This window comes from Micromys minutus (assembly GCF_963924665.1).
Source record: "Micromys minutus genome assembly, chromosome: 5".
Taxonomy (NCBI): domain Eukaryota; kingdom Metazoa; phylum Chordata; class Mammalia; order Rodentia; family Muridae; genus Micromys; species Micromys minutus.
The window spans coordinates 75,082,718-75,103,599 of NC_137974.1; the positions used below are offsets into that span (position 1 = coordinate 75,082,718).

The 20,882-nt window shown below is 37.9% G+C and overlaps 1 protein-coding gene across 1 annotated transcript in view; it reads left to right on the forward strand.

The window, feature by feature from the left end:
- The window catches only part of KHDRBS2 (KH RNA binding domain containing, signal transduction associated 2), a gene marked incomplete at both ends in the record, with an annotated part of 365,783 nt that overhangs the window by 327,398 nt on the left and 17,503 nt on the right, over positions 1–20,882 (forward strand). The window contains one exon of the mRNA XM_080917471.1: positions 2,730–2,812. Within this exon, the coding sequence (XP_080773597.1) occupies positions 2,730–2,812 (83 nt within the window). The remainder of the gene's footprint in view (positions 1–2,729; positions 2,813–20,882) is intronic.

A 20,882-nucleotide genomic window follows, 5' to 3' on the forward strand; every position in this document is an offset into this window, starting at 1 on the left:
CCATTCGTAACACATGTGTATAACCAAAGTAAAATGTCCCATATGAATAATGAAGATGAAGAATTCCTCATCAAGTAAAAATAAAGTACGAACCATATAAGACAAAAAGGATACATTACAGTTCTAATGTACAATACCAACTTTATTAAGAGGTCTTAACTGGAAAGAGTGTAAACCTCTAGATTAAAAGAACTATTTAGGTACCCTACACAATGGAAGAGAAATCTACCAGGGCAGACCACAATGAAAATTTAAAGCACCAAGTATGGAGTACTACTATTCAGTAACTATTCATAAGAAAGCCGTCTTATCATTTGAAGTAAATAAGGTGTAATTGGAAGATATTAATATAAATAAATCAGCACAGAGAAACAAGTGTGGCACATAATCTCATATATTGAAGCAAAAAATTCTACCTGGATGTGTGCCTATGATTCACAGCATATAGGCAGGATAGGGGAAGGTAGATATAGGAGGCTGCCTTTGAGTAGTGTGTGTTTAAAACATCTGTAGTATTATGATACTAGATGTCAGTAACACAGACAGGCTAATACATGTGAACTAAAACCTAATAAAAGACAACAACCAAGAGAAATGCCACCAACAATCGGAAAGGCATCCAATATGAAGTAGAAAAAATTTAAAAAATATTTATCATATAAAAACAAAAGAAATTCTCAACAGCAATATGCAGTAGTGGAAGCAGAAAATATTACATCAGAACATTGTTTCATTGTTACCTTTTTGTTAGCTTACAAAGGAACATGTTTCCCTGGCTAGATTACTGTTCTATTGCTATCAAGAGACACACTATGACCAAGGCAGCTCTTACAAAGGAATAAGTGTAATTAGAGCTGACTTACAGTTTCAGACGTTTAGTTCCCTATCATTACAGCAGGAAGCATGACAACATACAGACAGACAGACACGGTGCTGGAATAATAGCTCCTACTTCTACATCCGTATCCACAGGCAGAAGGATGGGCCTACCTTGGGTTTTTGAAACCCCAAAACCCACCGCCATTGATATACTTCTTTGAAAAAGCCCACCTCCTAAGTCTTTCAAGTGGTGTCACTTTTTGGTGACTAAGTATTCAAATCTATGAGCCTGATTGGGGGGCAAGGGGGGGTTCTCCTACAAACTGCAACACTGACTTTAATCAACAATATAATAACTTCAAGAATTCTACAAAGTAATGTATTTTATTGTATGTCAGAAACTATATGAAAAATCTTAAAGGCACTAAAATATGTATCTTTTTAGACTCAGCCTATATGATATATAAACAATAAAGAGAAACGGCAGAAGTAAAGAACCAAATAGATTTTCAGACATTAAAAATAAATGCTCCTGAAAATAAATCCTCCCGTGGTAAAATACTGGTGCTCTGATTAATAGAAATTAAAATAATTTGTTCAAAGGAGTATGAAGATTTTACAGCTTGCAGTTTTCACTTTTAGCTTCTGGCACAAGATATTTGAGGATCCCCGGGGTAAAGCGAAGGTGTGTACTGATAGGGTAGGGAGCGAGTGTGTTTCAGGAGAAAATTGCTGCAGTGAAGATCTGGAGGCAGGCCTGGGGAGCAGTGAGGATAGATGGATAAGATTTAAAGTCAATGACCACGAAGGGGGATAAAACTGAATCTCTTGCAGAGTGATTGATTGCCGTAACATGTAATTGCTAGCTCGCTTGCACACTCCGGAATGACAAATCTCCGGGCCTTTTGTCAGTGTGATTTCATCAAACTTGGCACACAACATTACTTATGAGATATAAAAACGATAAAGTTTACGACGAGGTGTTTAATCACACTCTCCCTTTTCTCCTTACTTTTATTCGCTTGTTCCTTCATTTACTTACCTTTTCATTAACAACTCCAGTTTCCCAACCTGAAACCTCATCACGACCTAAGGGTCCTATACGTTAAGTTTTCTGTCTTAATAATGATGGCTTTTAGGAGGAAACAAGACTTTGAGTAGGACTGACACCAATACTATACACCACCATTGGGCTAGTGTTCCTAGATAAAGTTTATTTTTGTTGTAATTATTCATTTGTAATTATATCTGTGTGTGTGTGTGTGTGTGTGTTTGTTGGGGGTTGTCATGTGCACATGAGTGCAGGCACAGCTGAAGTCAGAAGAGGATGCCAAAGCCCCTGGAACGTTTTCATCCAGAGTGGATGCTGGGACCTGAACATAGAATCCTTTGCCAGAAGAGCTATCTCTTTGTAGCCCTTACACATGGTATTTTTAAAAGGAAGAATAGCATTTAATTTCTTAACCGATCTTTATTATATATCAAAATTGTAAATGCATCTTACAGTAGGTGTTTTTGTGTCATTGATGAACTGTCTGTTTAATAAGAATTAAATCTTTTCTGTATACTTCATATTTTATAAGTTATATATGTAAGTATATAATGTGTATATGCAAATCTGTTTTCTTCATCTTCTTTCTTCTTTTCCAACTGCTCCCAGATCTACCACCTCCTTATTCACCCAGCTTCATATTCTTTCTTTCTCTTAAAAAAAAAGCACACAATGCCACAACAAAGGGAAAGAAGAAAATAACACTAGTTTTTAAGATTATATGGAAACTCTAAATGTATTCAAATATAATCAAGCATGAAAATTAACCCAAGCTTATGGGACATAAATCCTTAGAAAATGTAAACATAACAAAGCAGACTGGTTTGTTAAAAAAATGTTTTATTTCTTTATATTTCAGGGGTACGATGATGGCTATGGGGGTGAATATGACGACCAGACCTATGAGGCTTATGATAGTAGCTACGTGACCCCGACACAAAGGTAAGGCATTTGCGAGTGACTCACATTTCCAGGTGTTATTTCTGCCCTATTTTATAATACAAGTGTGAATTATAGTTACATAATATGAGGGTTTAAAGCAGTGGATTTAATCTCTTTTACCTTGCTAAATTATCAAATTGCTTACTAAACCACAAGAGATAAAATGTAGTAAATCCACAACTGCAAGCTAGGAGACAGCAGTGTGAAACCTGAGCAAGATACCAGTGAACTCATTAGAGAACCTTATTCTTAAGTAAGCATCACTGTGTATATAAACTACTTAGTGAACTTTAATTCCATTAACAAAGCAAGCAGCGTGCTCAATGTGATGTTTTCACAAATCTCTAATTTTTATTTATAAAGAAAATCACAAGGAAATGTTATTGGTAAGATGGAAATAGCCAACTGAAAAAAAAATATCTCCTGAAATAAGTTATTCCTCTTCTTTCTCATCAATATCTGTAAATTGTGAAAATCTCTTCACATCGGCCTAGAATGAGTAGTGTTGATAAATTTGTACCAGTTGAAAGTCAGATTTAGTGAGATACTGCTTAGAACTGATAAATTTGACCCATTCAGGACCCTTTAAGAGGCTCACAAATGTCAGCTACAGTAACAAGCACCATAAATAACACATATGTAGATAATTCCATCAGCCCCAAAGTCTCTCTTTGAAATGATATTTGTTGTCATCCACTAGTCCCTTTTCCTTAACACACTGCAGAATCCACAACTTGGTTTATTGCTATACATTTGCCCTTTCTAAAATGTCATATAAAGAAACAATACAAAAACCTTTTCTTATATTTTAAATTGTTTAGTATTAAAGTATTTTATTTATTTACATTCCAAAATGTTGCTCCTCCCCCTTCCCATGTAGAGTTCTTCACCCCATCACCAGAGGGTGCTCCCCCACTCACCCACCCTCTTTACACCCTCACCAACTCCCACCTCATACCCACCCTGCCATCCCCCTTCCCTGGAACATCAAGTCTCTACAGCATTAAGCACATGCACTCCGCTGGGGCTAAGAAAGTCTGTCTTCTGCTACATATGTGCCAAGGGCCACAGACCAGTCCATGTATGCTCTCTGGGTAATGGCTTCGTTTCTGGAAGCTTTGAGAAATCCAAGTTAGTTGATACTTTAGTTTGCCTCTTTTTGCCCTTTTCTCATGAATATTAGCACACACTTAACATTAATGAGATTTGCTGTGGTATTCCCATTAAAGTATTTCTCATGTCAACTTATGGTTCTACCTTCTGCCCTCTTTCCCTTTGCTTCCTTCCTTTCGGGTACATTTCCAAGTTCCAATAGACCATCTCCACTTTCAGGGCCTTTTTGATGCTATTTCAATTTCTACATGTATCAGGAAATAAGTAACATTTGTCTCTGATTCTGTCTAATTTCACTTGATATGATAATCTCCATTTCATTTATTTTCATGCATGTGGCAAGGTTTCATCCTTTGTATACAGTAAAAAAAGACTCTGATGTATGTGTACATACATAGACATTTTTTAACCCATTGTCCTAGTTAAGGTTACTATTCGTATGATGAAACACCATAACCCAAAGCAAGTTTGAGAGGGAGGGGTTATTTGGCTTATACTTTCACATCACAGTCTATTAATGAAGGAAGACAGGACAGGAACTCAAGGCTGGAATATGGAGGCAAAGCTGGTGCAGAGGCCATGGATTGGAGCAAGTATCCTGCTTCCTGGCTTGCTCTCTCTTGCTTGCTCAACCCACTGGCCCAAGGATGGTCCCACCCACAATAGACTGGGCCCTCTCATACCCATCACTAGTTTTTTTTTTTTTTTTAAATGTCTTACAGGCCCATGTTATGGAAGTATGTTTTTCAGTCAAGGTTCTCTCCTTAGCAGGTAAATTTAGCTTGTGTCAAGCTGACAGAAAATTATCATGCACACCCAACTTCTGTAGATGTGCATATAGGCAGAGGCCATCACTTAATGATTGTAAATAAACTACCCAAGGTAAACATGAGCAGGCAGGTATCACTTTCCCTTGTTGATTTTATTTGCTTTGCAGATAGACTCAGGTGGGATATGGCTAAAGTGCATGGCTGTGCTTTTAGATGCTGAGGATTCAGTACTCACTTTTCAGTAATATTTTCAATTTCTTCCCACCATCCATATGAATGCCTTTGATATGTGTGTGTGTGTGTGTGTGTGTATGTGTGTGTGTGTGTGTGTGTGTGTGTGTGTGTGTACTGGTACTCAGTTCTGCTGTTCCATTTGTCTACTTGTTTGTTCTCAAGCTATGATTTTTCTAGCTTTTCATTCTTTCTGAAAACTTGGGCATTCATTTTTTAAAAAAGATTACTATAGTTTTATTGTGCTCCCATTTACATGTTAGTATTTTTTCCTATTTTACTACTGAAGACATTGTCTCACTTAGAGTTTCTATAGGTGTGGTGAAACACTATGGCCATAAGCATCTTGGGGAGGAGCCTGTTTAATCTATAATTCAGGGAATGCAGGGCAAGAACTCAAAGGCAGAAATTAAACAGAGGCCATAGAAGGGTCTGCTTGCTAGCTTTATCCATCAATATTTTCATATCATGCTTACTTATACAACCCAAAGCCTGCCTGACCCGGGGTGACAGCATCTACAATGGGCTGGGCTTTCACCATCAATCACAAATTAAAAGGTACCATAACACTACCCACTGGTGAATAGAGTGGAAGCATCACTTTGCTTGGTGTTCCATCTCCCCAAATGACTCTAGCTTGTGTCATGTTAACATAACACTATCTAACACAAATATTATCAGTATTTTGACAAGGGTGTGTTTATCTGTAGGTCTCCTTTAGTAGTAGATTGTTGTAAAATATTCCACATTTTTATATATTATTTTTATAAATTCTTTGAGAGTTTCATAAGTGTATACAATGCATTTTTTTTATCATGCTTACTTTCTGCTTGTTCCTCTAAGTCATTCCAGATCCATTCTTACTCCCAAATCTCTCTAAATTCAAGTCTTTTTATTTACTTATTTTTTTAATAATCTAGTAACTCCACAGCGTATGTTCTTATATTTATAGGTGAAGAGTGGGGCAACCCACTGGAATGTAATCTGCCTACTAGCAAATATAGTAATTGCTCACTCCTGGGGGGGTCTCTGAGTTCCTCAACCATAGGTTCTAGGCTAAATTTACAGTAATACTAATCATGTGTTGTCTCCTACGCAGATGGCCTATAGCTAAGCAGAAATTGGTTGTTTTTCCTCTTAACATTCACACTACTACTGCACTCATGAGCATATGTTGTCTTGTTGGTTATTATTGCTGTTAACGTTGTACACAGCAGGGTCCCCAAAATTGTTCCAGCATCACAAAAGTCTGGTTAAATGAGCACCTACTAAGTAAAAATTGATAGATGAAGGTATAGGAAAAACAATACTTAATTCTTTTGAAGTGATGATATAATATTTTCGGCTAAGGATTTCTCTGAGGAGCCATTTGCAATAAAAAAGGTGTTGCTAATTTGGTGTGAAATGAAGTTCATTCTCTCAAGAATTAGCTCAGATTTTTTTCTAAGACATGACTCCTTAATTGAACTTTTAGTGTAAGACTTTCTTTAAATTTTATTTTGAGCTTTATTATATGAAAGAAAAATGCTACAAATAAAAGAGATGAAATTAACCACATCCAAAGGCTGTGAAACTCGGAGGCCAGCCATACTGTCAGAGCAGATACTTGACAAAGAAGGAGCAGAATTTCACAATGGCTTTTATACTTTGACTATTGAGTATATTTTATGCATTACCAAAACCAAAAATAAGAAAAATTTTGAATTAGGAAAACATGATTTAAGACTTGAAGTAAAGGAAAGTAAGAAATAATGTAAAAATAAATATATGAAAATATGACTCCAGCATTTATAATGATTTGAATACTTTTGGCAGATAATACAAATCATATTTGTTTTTATTAAAGTCAATATTAGAGAATATGATAAAATCGAATACTGGAATTTAAGTAGGAGATGTGTAATTTGTCAGAAAGAAAGGGATGCCTTTGGATATTTTTCAGCAAGTGAATATAGAATTATAAAAATCAGGTACTAAGAATGGGATTGAGACAGAAGGAAAGGCCATCCAGAGACTGCCCCACCTAGAGATCCATCCCATCTGCAGACACCAAACCCAGACACTATATCTGATACCAAGAAGCACTTGCTGACAGGAGCCTGGTGTAGCTGTTTGTTCCCTGTAAGGCTCTGGCAGGGCCTGGCCAATACAGATACAGATGCTCATAGCCAACCATCAGACTGAGCATGGGACCCCAAGGGAAGAGATAAGGGAAGGGCTGACAGAGCAGAAAGGGGGACTTCAAGGAAGAACAACAATATCAACTAACTAAACCACCCAGAGCTCCCATTGGCTCAACCACCAACCAAAGATTATATATGAAGGGATCCCATGGCTCCAGCTGCATGTCTAGGAGAGGATGGCCTTATCTGGAATCACTGGAAGTGGGGAGGCCCTTGGTCCTGTCGAGACTTGATGCCCCAGCATAGGGGGATTCTAGGTATGGTGCAAATGGGTGGGTGGGCGAGCACACTCACAGAGGCAAGGGGAGAGGGTAGGATCGGGGCCTTGCAGAGGGGATGAAATGAAAACAAATAAAATGACCAATAATAATAATAAAGAGGACCATGAAGCAGAAGCCATGTGCTACCTTACTACAACCACTGTATTACTCTCAGCAGAAATTCCAGGGGCGTTCACAAGGTAACAGCTATAAAGGTTCACTGGAGTTCAAAAGATGGAACAGCATAATTAGCCCTTCCTTGTTTTGTAAGACACCATGAATTCCTGAAATGTTCAAATGGATAAGAAAAGGTTCTGTAGCAAAATATGCTCAGGAGACAACGTAACTGAGAGCCGTAAACGACTGCTGAAGATGATAACCGTACAAAGGACCCCCAACCGTCTTCTTCCCTTGATCTCTGTCTAGGAGAAAAAGGGAAAGAATAGATCTCAGAGTTATTATGCAATTTCCAAAGTACAGAACTGCCACTGCTGTTTCCACGGTGACTTGCTTTTTAGAAGATGTTGGTTTAAACCAGTTACAGTCCAAGATTAACACTTTTAATTGGACCAAACAATCTTTTATGCCATTTGCTTCATTTTTATCTACCCCTTGAGACATTAACATGTTCAGAGATCACCCTTCTTTAAAAAAAAATAATCACACAATTTTGCGAATATTTTCTAGCATTTCTCAATATAAAAAAATTCTATAGCAAAACAAGTCATAGATGTGGGAATAAAGTTTCATTCAGTTAGATATAAATGCTCTTGTTGCAAATGAATATTAAAAGATCAGGTCTGAAGCTTTGACATAGATGTGAAATACTAAGATTTTATAATTTCTTAGTGAAAAAGATTCGTTTCTTTGAATGCTGATGATGGCCACCATATACAGTGTGTGCACTTCAGGATGGATGAAGCACATAAGGTACTTCTAGGGAGGTGTATATAGTATGGGGGTTATCTTCACCGGCAGACAACCACAAGGAAGAGTTCAGTCCTAGGAGAGTCCTGTGGCTGAGTTGCTCAGTAGGAAATTAAGGGGAGACATAGAACCCTATGGGTGAAGCCCCAAGACATGAATTGACACTTTCACTTTGGACTGGGGGGTGTAAAGGATTGGTAGGTATGAAGCACCACTGGCTTCCCCACAGTCTCTACATGGTTCCCACCATCGGGACACTTTAGGAGATGGAATACCCACTAGCCATCTTCCCAACAGAATCGAGGCTAAAAGGATTGAGGGCTTTGAGAAGGCTAGCGGAGGAGACTGATCACAACATCCAACATTTGTAACATACTGAGAAGAACCAGGAACTGTAATGACCCATGTCATCTGTTTGAAGGTTCTTTCGATGGTGTGAAACTGTAATAGAAACAGTCAGCAGTATATCGAGGCTCTAAATGGCTTCTTGGCTTCTTGCATTTTTAAAAAACATCCATTTTTTTTCTTTGAAAGATATAGTGAACATTTGAAATGCAGAATGCATGGACAATCATGTTCCAAGAACAACGTGTAAAGGTTCTTGTACCACAGTAATTGTAGTGCTAAGGATGGGAGTCTGCTTACCTTGGTGTTTATCAGAGCAGTAGCAGCTCCCTGCTCCTGTCAGGAGCGTTTATCTCCCTCACAGCACCACGGGACTAAGGCACTGATTTCTAATTGTAGTTAATTCCAATAGTAAATTCAAACCCATATGTGTTACATCTACAGCCTCAGACATAAAGCCTGATAAATCCTTCCTGGACCTTTGAACTGGATCATCAATTCAACACATGCCCAGTACTCACCTGAACAAGACAGAGGGGACATGACTGCAGTGAGAATAGGGAGCTTTACTCTCAGGCTTTAAAAAGCTCTGACTGAAGAATTCTTCTAAACACAAATCAAGTTATTTCATTATTTCTTTCAGGCTGTGAGTTTAAGGTGATGCTAAATTTACAGAAACCCTTCTAATAAAAGCATAAGAGTATAAAACCCACCATATTTCATAAGTGCTATTGTTATTATATTAAATAGATAACAGCTTGATCTGTTTTGTAAGTGTCACCAATCACTGTAAAACTGTCCACCTGCACCTTAAAATTCAATTCTCCTGACCAGAATCCATGATACTGTTAATTTTACAGAATTATTGAATTTGAGATATTTCTTCCACAGCTATTACACATGTCAGTTGTATATTCATGCTATCTAAAAATTTCTGCATGAATAAAATGTAATTTCCCATTGCTTGAAAGAAACTCAGTTTCTTGATGAACTTTTTGCCTTTTGAATCCTTATTTTGGATATGGATGACAGAGTCACAGCATAAATATGAAGGAAATGATTTTTCTTTTCCAAGTCAGTCATTGTGTGTTTTTTGATAACCATTTTCTCCTCATTAAAACTTAATTTTTTTTTTTTTTTTTTTTTTTTGGTAACTAGACTGCTTGGGGCAAATGACCTGTCCACATTGCTTTAATAGCACCAGTTAGAAACTATGCTGTCCTTAGTGACAGGAAGGATCAGCCTTCTACAGAAGCTAGGTGTCCCAGTTTTACCAAAACCTGCTTACCCTTCTATGGAGATAAAGAGATCTCACTGGGTTAATTTATAATTAGAGGCATGCCTCAGCAGGAACCTTGAGAAGGATGAGCACACCACACACACTCAGAGCTCCAAAACTTAGTGGTAGTAAATCGGCATGAACCCTTAGAACCCAATGTGCTGCAAAGGATGCAGTATGACCTCAGATGAGGTGAGAACCTTAGGTGATAGATGGGGAAGCTTGGCTGGCCAAAAAAATAAAATAAAATAAATCAATAAGTAGAAAGAAAGAAACCTATTTAATGTGTACTGAAAGGGCATGTGGAAGGTGTCTGGAATGTTGCTGAATATATATATATATGATTGCTAAAATATAAATTAAGAAGTGGCAAATTCTGGGACTGAACTGGAACCACACTGTTGCAGTAAATATTAAAAAATAGAAAACGGTTTATCTCTTTACTGGCCCTGAGGTCTCACTTCTCAAGTCCGACCCTGATACGGAACCCTGCGCACCTCTGGCGCCCAGTCCAAGCTGTCACCACAGCCCAACTTGTCCACGCAGCTCCCTTCCCTTGGTGGTTTGCTACCGCCTATTCTCTGCCTCTGTCCTGAGCTATTTCTGTACCCCAAAATCCCACAAACACAACCCTACAGCATGAAAGGTTTTCATACAGGTTTATATATGCAACTCTCAATCCACAAGCCCTCTACACAACAAGATTTCATCAAATAGACAAAGATACAAACTATCCTTCTATATGAGATATTAGACCTGTAAAATCCTTAATGCTCATAGCTTTTTAACACCAATCAATATCACCTGGGTCTAGCTGGTCCTTGGGAAGCTCTATGTTGCCATGACCTTTCTTCTCCATCCTCTGACATCTCAGCCCTCTCTACCTCCCTGGCCCCACCCAGTCACTGGCTTTCCTTTATTTTACTTATTAAAATGGGAAGGTTCAATTGGAGTCACATAACTAGGCAGCTCTTCTTGGGGAAGTGGAATTAACATTAAAATGCAAACAGCTTCAAGACAATCTACACCACCTTTTGTTCCTTGTGATGTTGAAGGTGGCCAAGGATTCTAGTCTTTATTTGGCCTTTCTGAATAAAAGCTGGAATCTGGGCTTTTAACCACCATTTCTACATAACAGACCACTGGAGAAAGTAGTGACATAAAAACAGAATTATAAATTTTGTTCATTAGGAAGTTTATCAATTTGCAGCCATGGCTTGCCTCTGTCCCATTGTTGTCTGGACCTCATCTAGGAGGGCAAGAGGCCAATAGTCTCAGTGGTAGGACATTGGAGTTATCTCGAGATTGACTCTGATTAAATGTTTCCTCAGTACCAGAAATGGAGTTATTGTGTAGAGTGCTCGTTATAAGCCTTTTGCATCACCCAGGTTTCCTCACAGTATGGCAGCTCATTGTACCAGAGGGGTATCTCAAACCACAAGCAGAACCTACATAACCTTTTGTCAAGTAGACTTATCCCCTTAATTATACAAGAATTACAGTCAATCCAGCTTCAATGGCAGAGGCATTACAAATCACTGGAAGATCGACCATTGCAGTGCCTCAAGGATGGAAAATGTTATAGTAGTCATATTTTGAAAACATGGCCTGGCTCATCAGTTATTTAATAGTAATATTGTGTATTTAGATGCTAGCAATATGTTGAAAGACATCAACCACTTTGTGAATTAAACTAAATATTATGTCTACAATTTTCTAAATTCTGAAGTATACAAGTGAGTGTGTCCTTCCTGTGACTAAGGCACTAAATAGACTACAAAAGATACCATGAGGATCAGGACAATGCATGTGAATAGTCAGGGAGAAAACAAGTTGATATATAATGTGCTAGAAATCAGAATATGAGAGAATGTGAGAGAACCTGAGGAGCTCTCATGTGGAGGCTAACAGGCAGTACCATGAGGCTTTCAGGAACTGATGCTTAGCCAGGATTTTGTAGGTGGGTAAAACTAAACCAGGAAAAAGACAAAAAAAAAATGGAGTGTAATTTACTACTGAGGAACTGCATATACTTCCAGAGTATCCAGTTATCAAGTGCAAGTACTTAGGACTGATAAAGGCATTCCTTCAAATGATAGGAAAGGCTCAACACATTATCAGGGACTGAGAAAGCATTTGACAGAGTTCTAGATTTTCATGAAACCCAAAACTTTCATCTCCAATTTTGTCTCTTTGGTTAGGGGGTAAAATTATGAATGAAAATATTATAAGAGCCAGAGGTAAAATAAAGACTACTGCAAATTTATGTCTTCTGGGCATGATGGAATTGGTCACATGACCTCACACTAATGATGGCTGCTTGCACAAGACCTGCACAAGATGAAGCCGGCAGTTGTTTTGGCATGAATAGGACAATGGGCTCAGAAACTCAAACCCCTATATGAGAGCTTGTGGATAAAAGGGCTGCTAGGTGAGGGAGAGTCAGTGTTCTTCTGATGTATGGTAAATGGTCAGTGCTTCAGTGGATAGTCCTATTCCTCTGCACATAGTGGCATCACTATTCTGGACTCTGAGTTATAAAGAAGAAAGTGAGGGAGGAGTTAGAGGCAGAGCCTAGACAGTAGATGCAATCAAATTGCATTGCATATGCATTATAAAAGTCTCAAAAAAAAGCCTAAGGAAAATTAAATTTTAAAATGTTTTACACTAAACTGATGTGATACACTGAAGCACAACACATTCTTTTTTGTTGTGATTTTGAAATCACAAAGTAAATGTACCATATGAGCAATTATAGTACCGTGGAGCTTATGCCCAGTGGATTCTATATACTGATCTACAGAAACTTAGCTATGTTCTTAATATAGCCATATTCATTTTGAATTTATTTACAATAGCTTGGAAATGGAAACAACCTAAATGCCCTTTAGTTGATGGATGGATAAGGAAAATTTGGCATGTGTATATAATGTAATTTTATTCAGCTATTAAGGAAAACAAAATGATGGCATATTTCAGGTATAAAGGTAGAACCAGAAAATATGAGCCCAAGTAAGGTCATTCAGAGGCAGAGTGACAAATGCTGCATTTCCTTACTTTTTTGTTGACCATAACTCCACATTTTTAGAATAGAAGTTAGCAGGATAGAGGGGTTGTGGGGGGATGGGAAAATGAGTAGGGAAAACTACTGATGGTGTATTCTCTATATATAATTTAAAATATGCATTATGAAATATATATTCTGCATATATTAAATAAAGTCATGTGAGTTGGATTGACAGATACCTCATCAAAGAAACATGGACTCTTTACTCAAAACCCTAGCCGCAAGCACAGGGAACCTTCCTCAAAATTATCGGACAGGGAAGTCTAAGAGTTCCTCAAAACAATATAGGCCATTGCCTTTGCCTTGGTTGCCTACCAGAGCATGAAGGTAAGACCCTACTGCTGAGGTCACCACACACCAGACACAGGATAGTGCTGAATGGAGCTTAACTACAAGGCTCCTCTCTGAGGGCTACCTCTCATCTCAGCAGAGATGCTGTGAAAGCTTCCAAGTGAGAATCATAGTAATAGTGATAAAACCCACAGATGACAGTGACCAGCATGGCTGAATGTGCCCAAGGGCACAACAGTGGCACTTTCAGAGGTAACTAAGAGATTAATTTAATTGGACCTAAAATTGACTCATGTCTATTACTGTAAGCATAGTCAGCCATCTGTGACTGTTGAGCTCATAGACTCTAGGGAAAACATTCTCAAAATATACAACGGAAACACTACACCTCACAGTGGCTGTAGTTGCTAATCACATCACATATGCTTGAAGATAATACATAGATGCTCAAGTGTTATCACTATCAAAAATTATCACTTAAATCAATATCTGTGTAATTCTCAGTTAATAGCTATATAACTCTAGGCTGTATGTATCCAGCATGGATACATATACATTAGATAAATGTGTCCAAACATGAATAAAATACATGCTAGAAAATATAATTTTTGTGTGAATTAAAAAAAAATACACAATCATAGGAATGCCAGAAAAAAATAATAAAAAGGGGAACAAAGAAAAATGTGTTATACTAAACTTTATCTATCAGGACTTGGGACATGGCCACACAAGCATGAGGTCCTGAGGCTGGATCTCTAGAAACCATGCAAAGGCATAGCACCATACTAGAAGTCCTAGTGCTGCTACAGAGAGATGGAAAGGAGAGAAAGAAAAGCCTAGAAGCATAAGGGTCAACTACCGTGACATGTGCAGTGGTAAATCATGGAGGCAGAAGAAAAGAGCCAATACTCAAGCTTGTCCTCTGACCGCCACTGAGGGCCATTGCACTATGTGTCATTGCCAACTGTATACATATTATATACACCACGCACAAATATATGCAAACACACACATGCACACAAACTCACTCATACACACATACACACACACCACATACTTTCATTCATACATCATATTTATCAAACATACATTTCACACATTCATCATAAATATAAGACATGTATCACACACTTGCATACACATATATTACATACACACATACATAAACACAGACACATATTACATCCACATATGTCACATGCAAGAATTAAAACAAGCCCAGGCTTTCATCCTATAGATGCAATACAGTGGCCTAGATGGTTTAAATTTAGAATTCCTTTTATTTTAGAAAGTCAAAGTATTGTGCACATAGCATATTGCTCAATGCCCTCAATGACACCTGTACTCAGCATTCATGCTAATAACACTGCAAGCAAGTCATTAACCATGTCCAGTGAATTATAAATAAGCATAACTGGCTTCTTGTTGCTTTTGCTTGGGATTGGACCGTCTGCTTGTTTCTAGAGAGCGTGTGAAGGAGTAATTGGTTGCAGGGTCTGGAGATTTGAAATTAAATATGAGAAATTCCAGAGTGTTTGAAATTAAATTATTCCAAATTTACTTCAAATAAATAGTTGTGGAATTCTGCTATCAATACTCAATAAAATTGAACTCCAGGACATAGGAGAAGGGAACAAATGAGAGGCCTGGCAAGGAACAAATCGGGATTTCCAAAGGCATCATCCTTTAACAACACTAAAGAGGCCACCCTATAGAGGCTTTGCTTTGTGCAAGATATCTAAAAACACAAGTGTAGCTCAACCTTTTATCTCCTTGGTTAGTGCGGTTTTCTTTTTTAGGGTATCGTTGAGTCTGCATAGTTTTACAGAGCATGACTTGGACTTCTGCATCAAAATCACTGCAATTTACATGTCTGCATGCCAGCCAAGGACAGTTGAATGAATGTGAATCTTCATTTTCGCACAGTGTTGTACGAACTAGATAATAAGAGTCTTTGCCATAGTCGAGGTAGAGCTTTGACAATGCGAGTGCTCTGATGTGGGGAGGTGCTCTGCCTGGAAATGTGAGAACAGTCCTGCAGAAAGCATGTGTGATGAGAGAGGAGCACATTGATGATACCTGGGAGAGAAGCTGACTGCTGACCTGGATCCTAGAAGGAGAATGAAAACCCTTCTTAGATGCAATATTAGCATACTCCGAGGCATAAGGTTAGGAAAGAACCACACCTTACTCTTGCACCATGAGGTATATGGGTACAGTGTGCGTTAAAGGGTAAGAAGAAGGGAAAGATTGGGTGGGAATAGAACATAGAAGAAAGAGAGCAGAGTTTTATACTATGGGATTGCCACTCACAGTCTGAGACTCAATAAAGAAAGGTCTGAAAATATAAAACCACAAGTCATTTCTAACATGCTGTAATGGTGCAGACATAAAATTCGAATTCTGATTCTTTGTTTTGCAAGAAATGTGTATACTTTTAAAAAACAATTTTAATGTTATTATCCTTCTCTCATATTTTATACTCCAACCAGTTTCCACTTGGTCTCCCCCCCCCAGTCTCTCCCTTCCACCTTCCCTCTTCCTCATATCTACCCCTCCTCCTGCTTCCCACATTCCCTTAGAAAAGAGCAGGTCTTCCCTGGACATCAATCTAACAAAGCGTAACAAGCTACAATAAGACCAGACATATGTCATCACCTCAAGGTTGGATGAGGCAACCCAATTGGAAGGAAAGAAGCAGACACATAGGCAAAAGAGTTAGGAATAGCTCCCGCTCCCACTCTTAGGATTCTCATAAGAATGCTAAGATACTCAGTCATAACGTTTATACAGAGGATCCGGGTCAGACCTCTATAGGCTCTCTGATCTCTGAGAGCCCCCCAGTTTTTCTGTGAGCCATGTTCTTGTTGGGTTCCAGATCCCTCCAGTTCTGATAGTTCCTCTCCCTCCTCAGCAGAACTGCCTAATGTTTGGCTGTAGGACTCTGCATCTGTTCCCATCAGTTTCTGGGTAGTCTCTCTCTCTGGTCTCTCTGATGATGATTTTGCCAGACCCCAGTCAAAATCTGCATATTTCTAACATTTATCAGTAAACATGTTTCACGATACTTTACTCATGAACAGTACAAGACTTGCCTGGCACCTGTCACATGCTGTTTCTGGGATGAATGTAGCCTCACATGTTGATAACACAGAATCACGTTTATAAATGTATGCATTCCCTCCTCAGACTCAGTTATGTATGCATATTTAACTTGCAATGTATGGAGTGTGGAAATTGCTCTTGAATCGGGAATAAAAGGTTTGAGAACATTGTGAAGCACCCAGGGGAATGTGTTTGTGGTTTGAATGGAGAATAATGTGGGTCACAATTACCACACAGACATAGCATCTCACAGTTTACTGTCTCACAGTAGCCTACTGTGTTTAAATAAATAGAAACAATACCAGTGCTTACAGCACTGAAATCCTATTGACACATGTGAAATATGACTCAACCAAAAAGAACTATGTGTAAGTTGTGTCTGTTTCAAGACAGAGTTCAGAAACTTTGGTGTATTTGTACCAAAGTCATGTAAGAGTTCATTTAACAATGCCATGTGCCATGCTCCCTAATTAATCTGTCATTTGATGGTCTTATTTCTGAAAATAATTGCTACATTCTAATAATAATTTTGTGCAACTAAACAGAAGATGAATGCTCTCATTATAGACTTTCTCACTCTTCGGTTATGCAGGAAGGGGTCAAAATGAGCCAGAGATAATAAACTAAATTGGGAGTAGATGATAAAATAGTGCTTTGTAAGAGGATTTTATTTGAGGAAATGTGTGAGTATTGCTAGATCCCCAAACAGTGGCTCACAGAAATGTATTTCTTTATTGCTTGCTATGCAGCACTCTGAAAATACCCATTTTCTGTAAGAGATCGTTGCCGAGCTGATAATAATTCTATACTGGTTGCCTTACATAGATCATCTATCTTGATCCTTAATCTAGGAGCAGAACAAATATGTCACTTACCTTATGAATAATCAGCCTATATTTCATCCTATGAACACTGATTACCATCAAGTGAAACTTAGGGAGGCATGTATAGCTATTTAATGTCTCAGAATATTTCAACCTGAAATCCTCCTTGGCACTTCAACCTTTATGAATATTAAAAAGTCAAGCCATGTGGATATACTTTCATTGGAGGAGAATCTCTCATTAGCAGCAGCCGAGCACATGATATATAGTAGACACTTTCCAGAGTTATCACAGGTTATGCCCTTAATACTTGATGGATATAAAACTATTACCGATAAAAGTGAACACTGGAGTAAAAAAGAGGTTAAATGATTTTTTTTTCAAAATGGCATATTCATCAAAACATAAAAGGGATTTTCTCAACGTTTGTGTTGAAATGTTCCTTTATGCCAGTGGGTTAAAAACAATAGATAACAAATATTTTTTTTTTTAATGTTGACTTCTTACACAGGAGTTCACTACCCTTGAGACTGAACATTTTGCCTCTCACAATTTGAGTGGGAGATTCACTGTCATATTCTTAACTCAAATGAGACAAAAACAAAACAACTAGAGTAGCTTCTTGTTGTCTATAACCCTATCTTACATCATATAGTATATTCTGTTGATGCTATGATTAAGTCTAGACTTTACCATCATACAAAGACAGATGCTTAAATATCTGTCCCATTTCTTGACCTGGGCCTTGCCTACTAACTCTGAATCTTTAGTATTCAGTGAATAAAAAAATATGGAATATTTCATACTTTTTAAATTGTTTTTCTGCTGTACTGTAATTCCCACCAGGATATTTTCATTCCCTTTTACTATGATATTTGTGCAAAATAGAGAGAATATCTATAGACATAGTTACCAGGCTTCTATTATGCTATTTTTGTGACTTCGTGGTCATTATGTCATTACTTTGAATGGCTGGGGACAATGAAATTGAAAGAATACTTTAGGAGAAGAGTGCTCTGGACACTGATGACTTCAGAAGGGAAGTACAAGGAATAGACACATGGAATCATTGCTTAAAACCTGGTTGCAAATAGGTATTGATCTGGTAAAGGTTTTCACAATCTGATGCTGTATTGGAGAAATTCATTTTTAACACTGGAAATAATAGAACATACCCCTGATTTGAGAGCTCTTGGGAATATCCATCAGAATCATGGGGTAACACAAGAGTGGTAAGGTGTTCGATCGAGCCTCCCTGACAGTGATGCTATATTAATGATAGGAATGCTACTAAAGTATACACATAGACCTACAGGCTTTACTCATTGGTCCTTACAGCTTTGTAAACAAATTTTGAGAGCAGATGAGATCTAAGAGAGAAGACCATGAACTCATATAAACGAACATGAAAATAAAGAAAATACCTAGTAGGTAATTTGGGAAGGGATGCTAGGATGAAATACACCTGTGTTTGACATTTTTCCTTCATGACTTCTGTTGAGACAAGAGAGTAAGAGAGCAGAGTAAGCGTAGGGAAATGCCTGAGGACGATTTCTTAAATGCTAAGTATAGTAGCATCAGTATTACAGAACTTCAGATGCAATGTTCATATTATTTCATTATTTTTAACATGTTAATTTGCCTAAACATAAGCAATCACTTTTCTCTTTATATTGACCAAAGCACCCACGCAAGATTTCTTAAATATATAAATGAAAAATGAAACAAAAATTTAAAGTGACCTTAATCATAATAAAATATGGTTTTTATACTTTTCATCGTGTCTCTTTCGTTTATTCTGCTGTTGAAATCAGTGAGAGAGAACCAATAAATTCTGTGTAAGCACAGCATGATTATTTCATTCTTAGTTTCATAAAGTATAAGGAAAAAGGTTCCTCAGCACTGTTATAATTATAGAAGTGTTAATTAAAGTTGGGACATTGTTGGTGATTGAGAGCTTAGTGACTGGATATAATTTTTATAAAGAGCTGGCACATGTATAAAATTTGAATTTTCTCATTATTTATTCAAGCGGTGTCTAGTTACTAGCATTTTACATTTAAATGCCTTCAATATTAGCAGATATTTGAAAAATCAATGGGAAATAAATGGGTTATAAGAGATAGAATCTTTAACAGAATAATTTTATACAAATTTTATTGATATTGTTTTTGTTATTCTCTCTTTTTCTCTCTCTGTGTGTGCACATGTGTGTGTGCATGCATATATATGTACTACTGCTTTTCAATATCTTACCTCTTCTAGAAAAAAATAATGCTTCAATCTTCCTCATACTGAAATACAATACCAGGGCATTCTTCTATTGTCAGTTTTGTTAAGTGTCATAAGTGTTACAATAGCATAGCCCAGAGTCCCACACTGAAACTGGAGGCACCGAGAAAAGCTTGCTAGTTTGCTACATAGTAACAGGAGATGAAGGATGCCCACCAGCCCACAACTCCACAAAAGGACTTTTTGGGAGGCTATTATTAGCATGACCTGTCCAAAGTGGAATGGGTCACTCAGATTTCCAGCCAGTATCAGGAGAGGACCCACAGAAATAGAGGAAACGGGATTTACTTTCACATAAATCATAATGAATTGGGAGTATCTCCCTGCATGTCATAGAAGTTGAAAGAGAACGTTGAGCCAGGCAGTGTCTTAGGAAGGAAAGTCCTGCCTGTTTCAGAAGAGATAAGAAGTACTATATTACTAGGTCCTCTCTCTAGTCATCAAATGTGAATAACTTTTTTTCTTTCTGTTGTTAAAAAAAAAAAACTCCATTTCCTCAAAGTAGAAGAGCTCATAATTACTGGAACTAGCTCAAAACCCAGGATCTCAGAAACATTCATATCTCTATGATCATTTCGGTGTTGATGTGATTCTATAAAATCTGGTACCTTGTAAAATTTTCAGCACATGATTCTTCCTACCTCTCCCCAGTCAAAACAACCAGTATATAGTGGTCAGAAAGGAACTTGGTTACTGTTGTAAAAGCTATGATTGTCGGGGTGAGAGGGGGGGAGACAGTGAGGATTCAGGGGACAAACAGTTGAAAGAAATCCAGCAAAGTGGAGATGAGAGAGATGAAAGAAGTTTCTGATTAGTGCATCTGGCATTTTGATTCTCTTCTCTGAGAGTCATGACAGTTCTCCTGGAGGTTCCCCTGCATCCCAGAAGGTTCCCCTGTATCCGGGAAGGTTTCCCTGTATCCTGGAAGGCTCCTCTGCATCCCAGAACGTTCCCCTGAAGCTTGGAAGGTTACCATGCATCCTCCTGGGGAATGGATGTATGCATGTGCAGATCTGAAGGGAATACACCAACAATTGTCCTTTTTGGAGACTTTGCAGTTTGTGTATTTTCCTTCCTACTGGAGTATGGGCAGAGGTGGAAGGACTGTTCTGGAAATCATCAGTGTTGAGGAACCTAAAGGGAAAAGTATGAGAACACCTTCAAGCAATATTAATTATGTCTTGCTGTTGAAATATAGAAAATTTAACTTCTCAATAAGGTCTACATTGCCAAATGCTCTATCAGTCTAGAGCTGGCACAAACCAGAGTCAGCTTCTTTCAGAAAAAAATGTTCTTCGCCTTCCTTCTTTTTTCCCCAAACAATATTTAATACATTCATTTTTTAAACAAACTGCAAGGTAAGCAATGTTGTAGAGCCAGTTT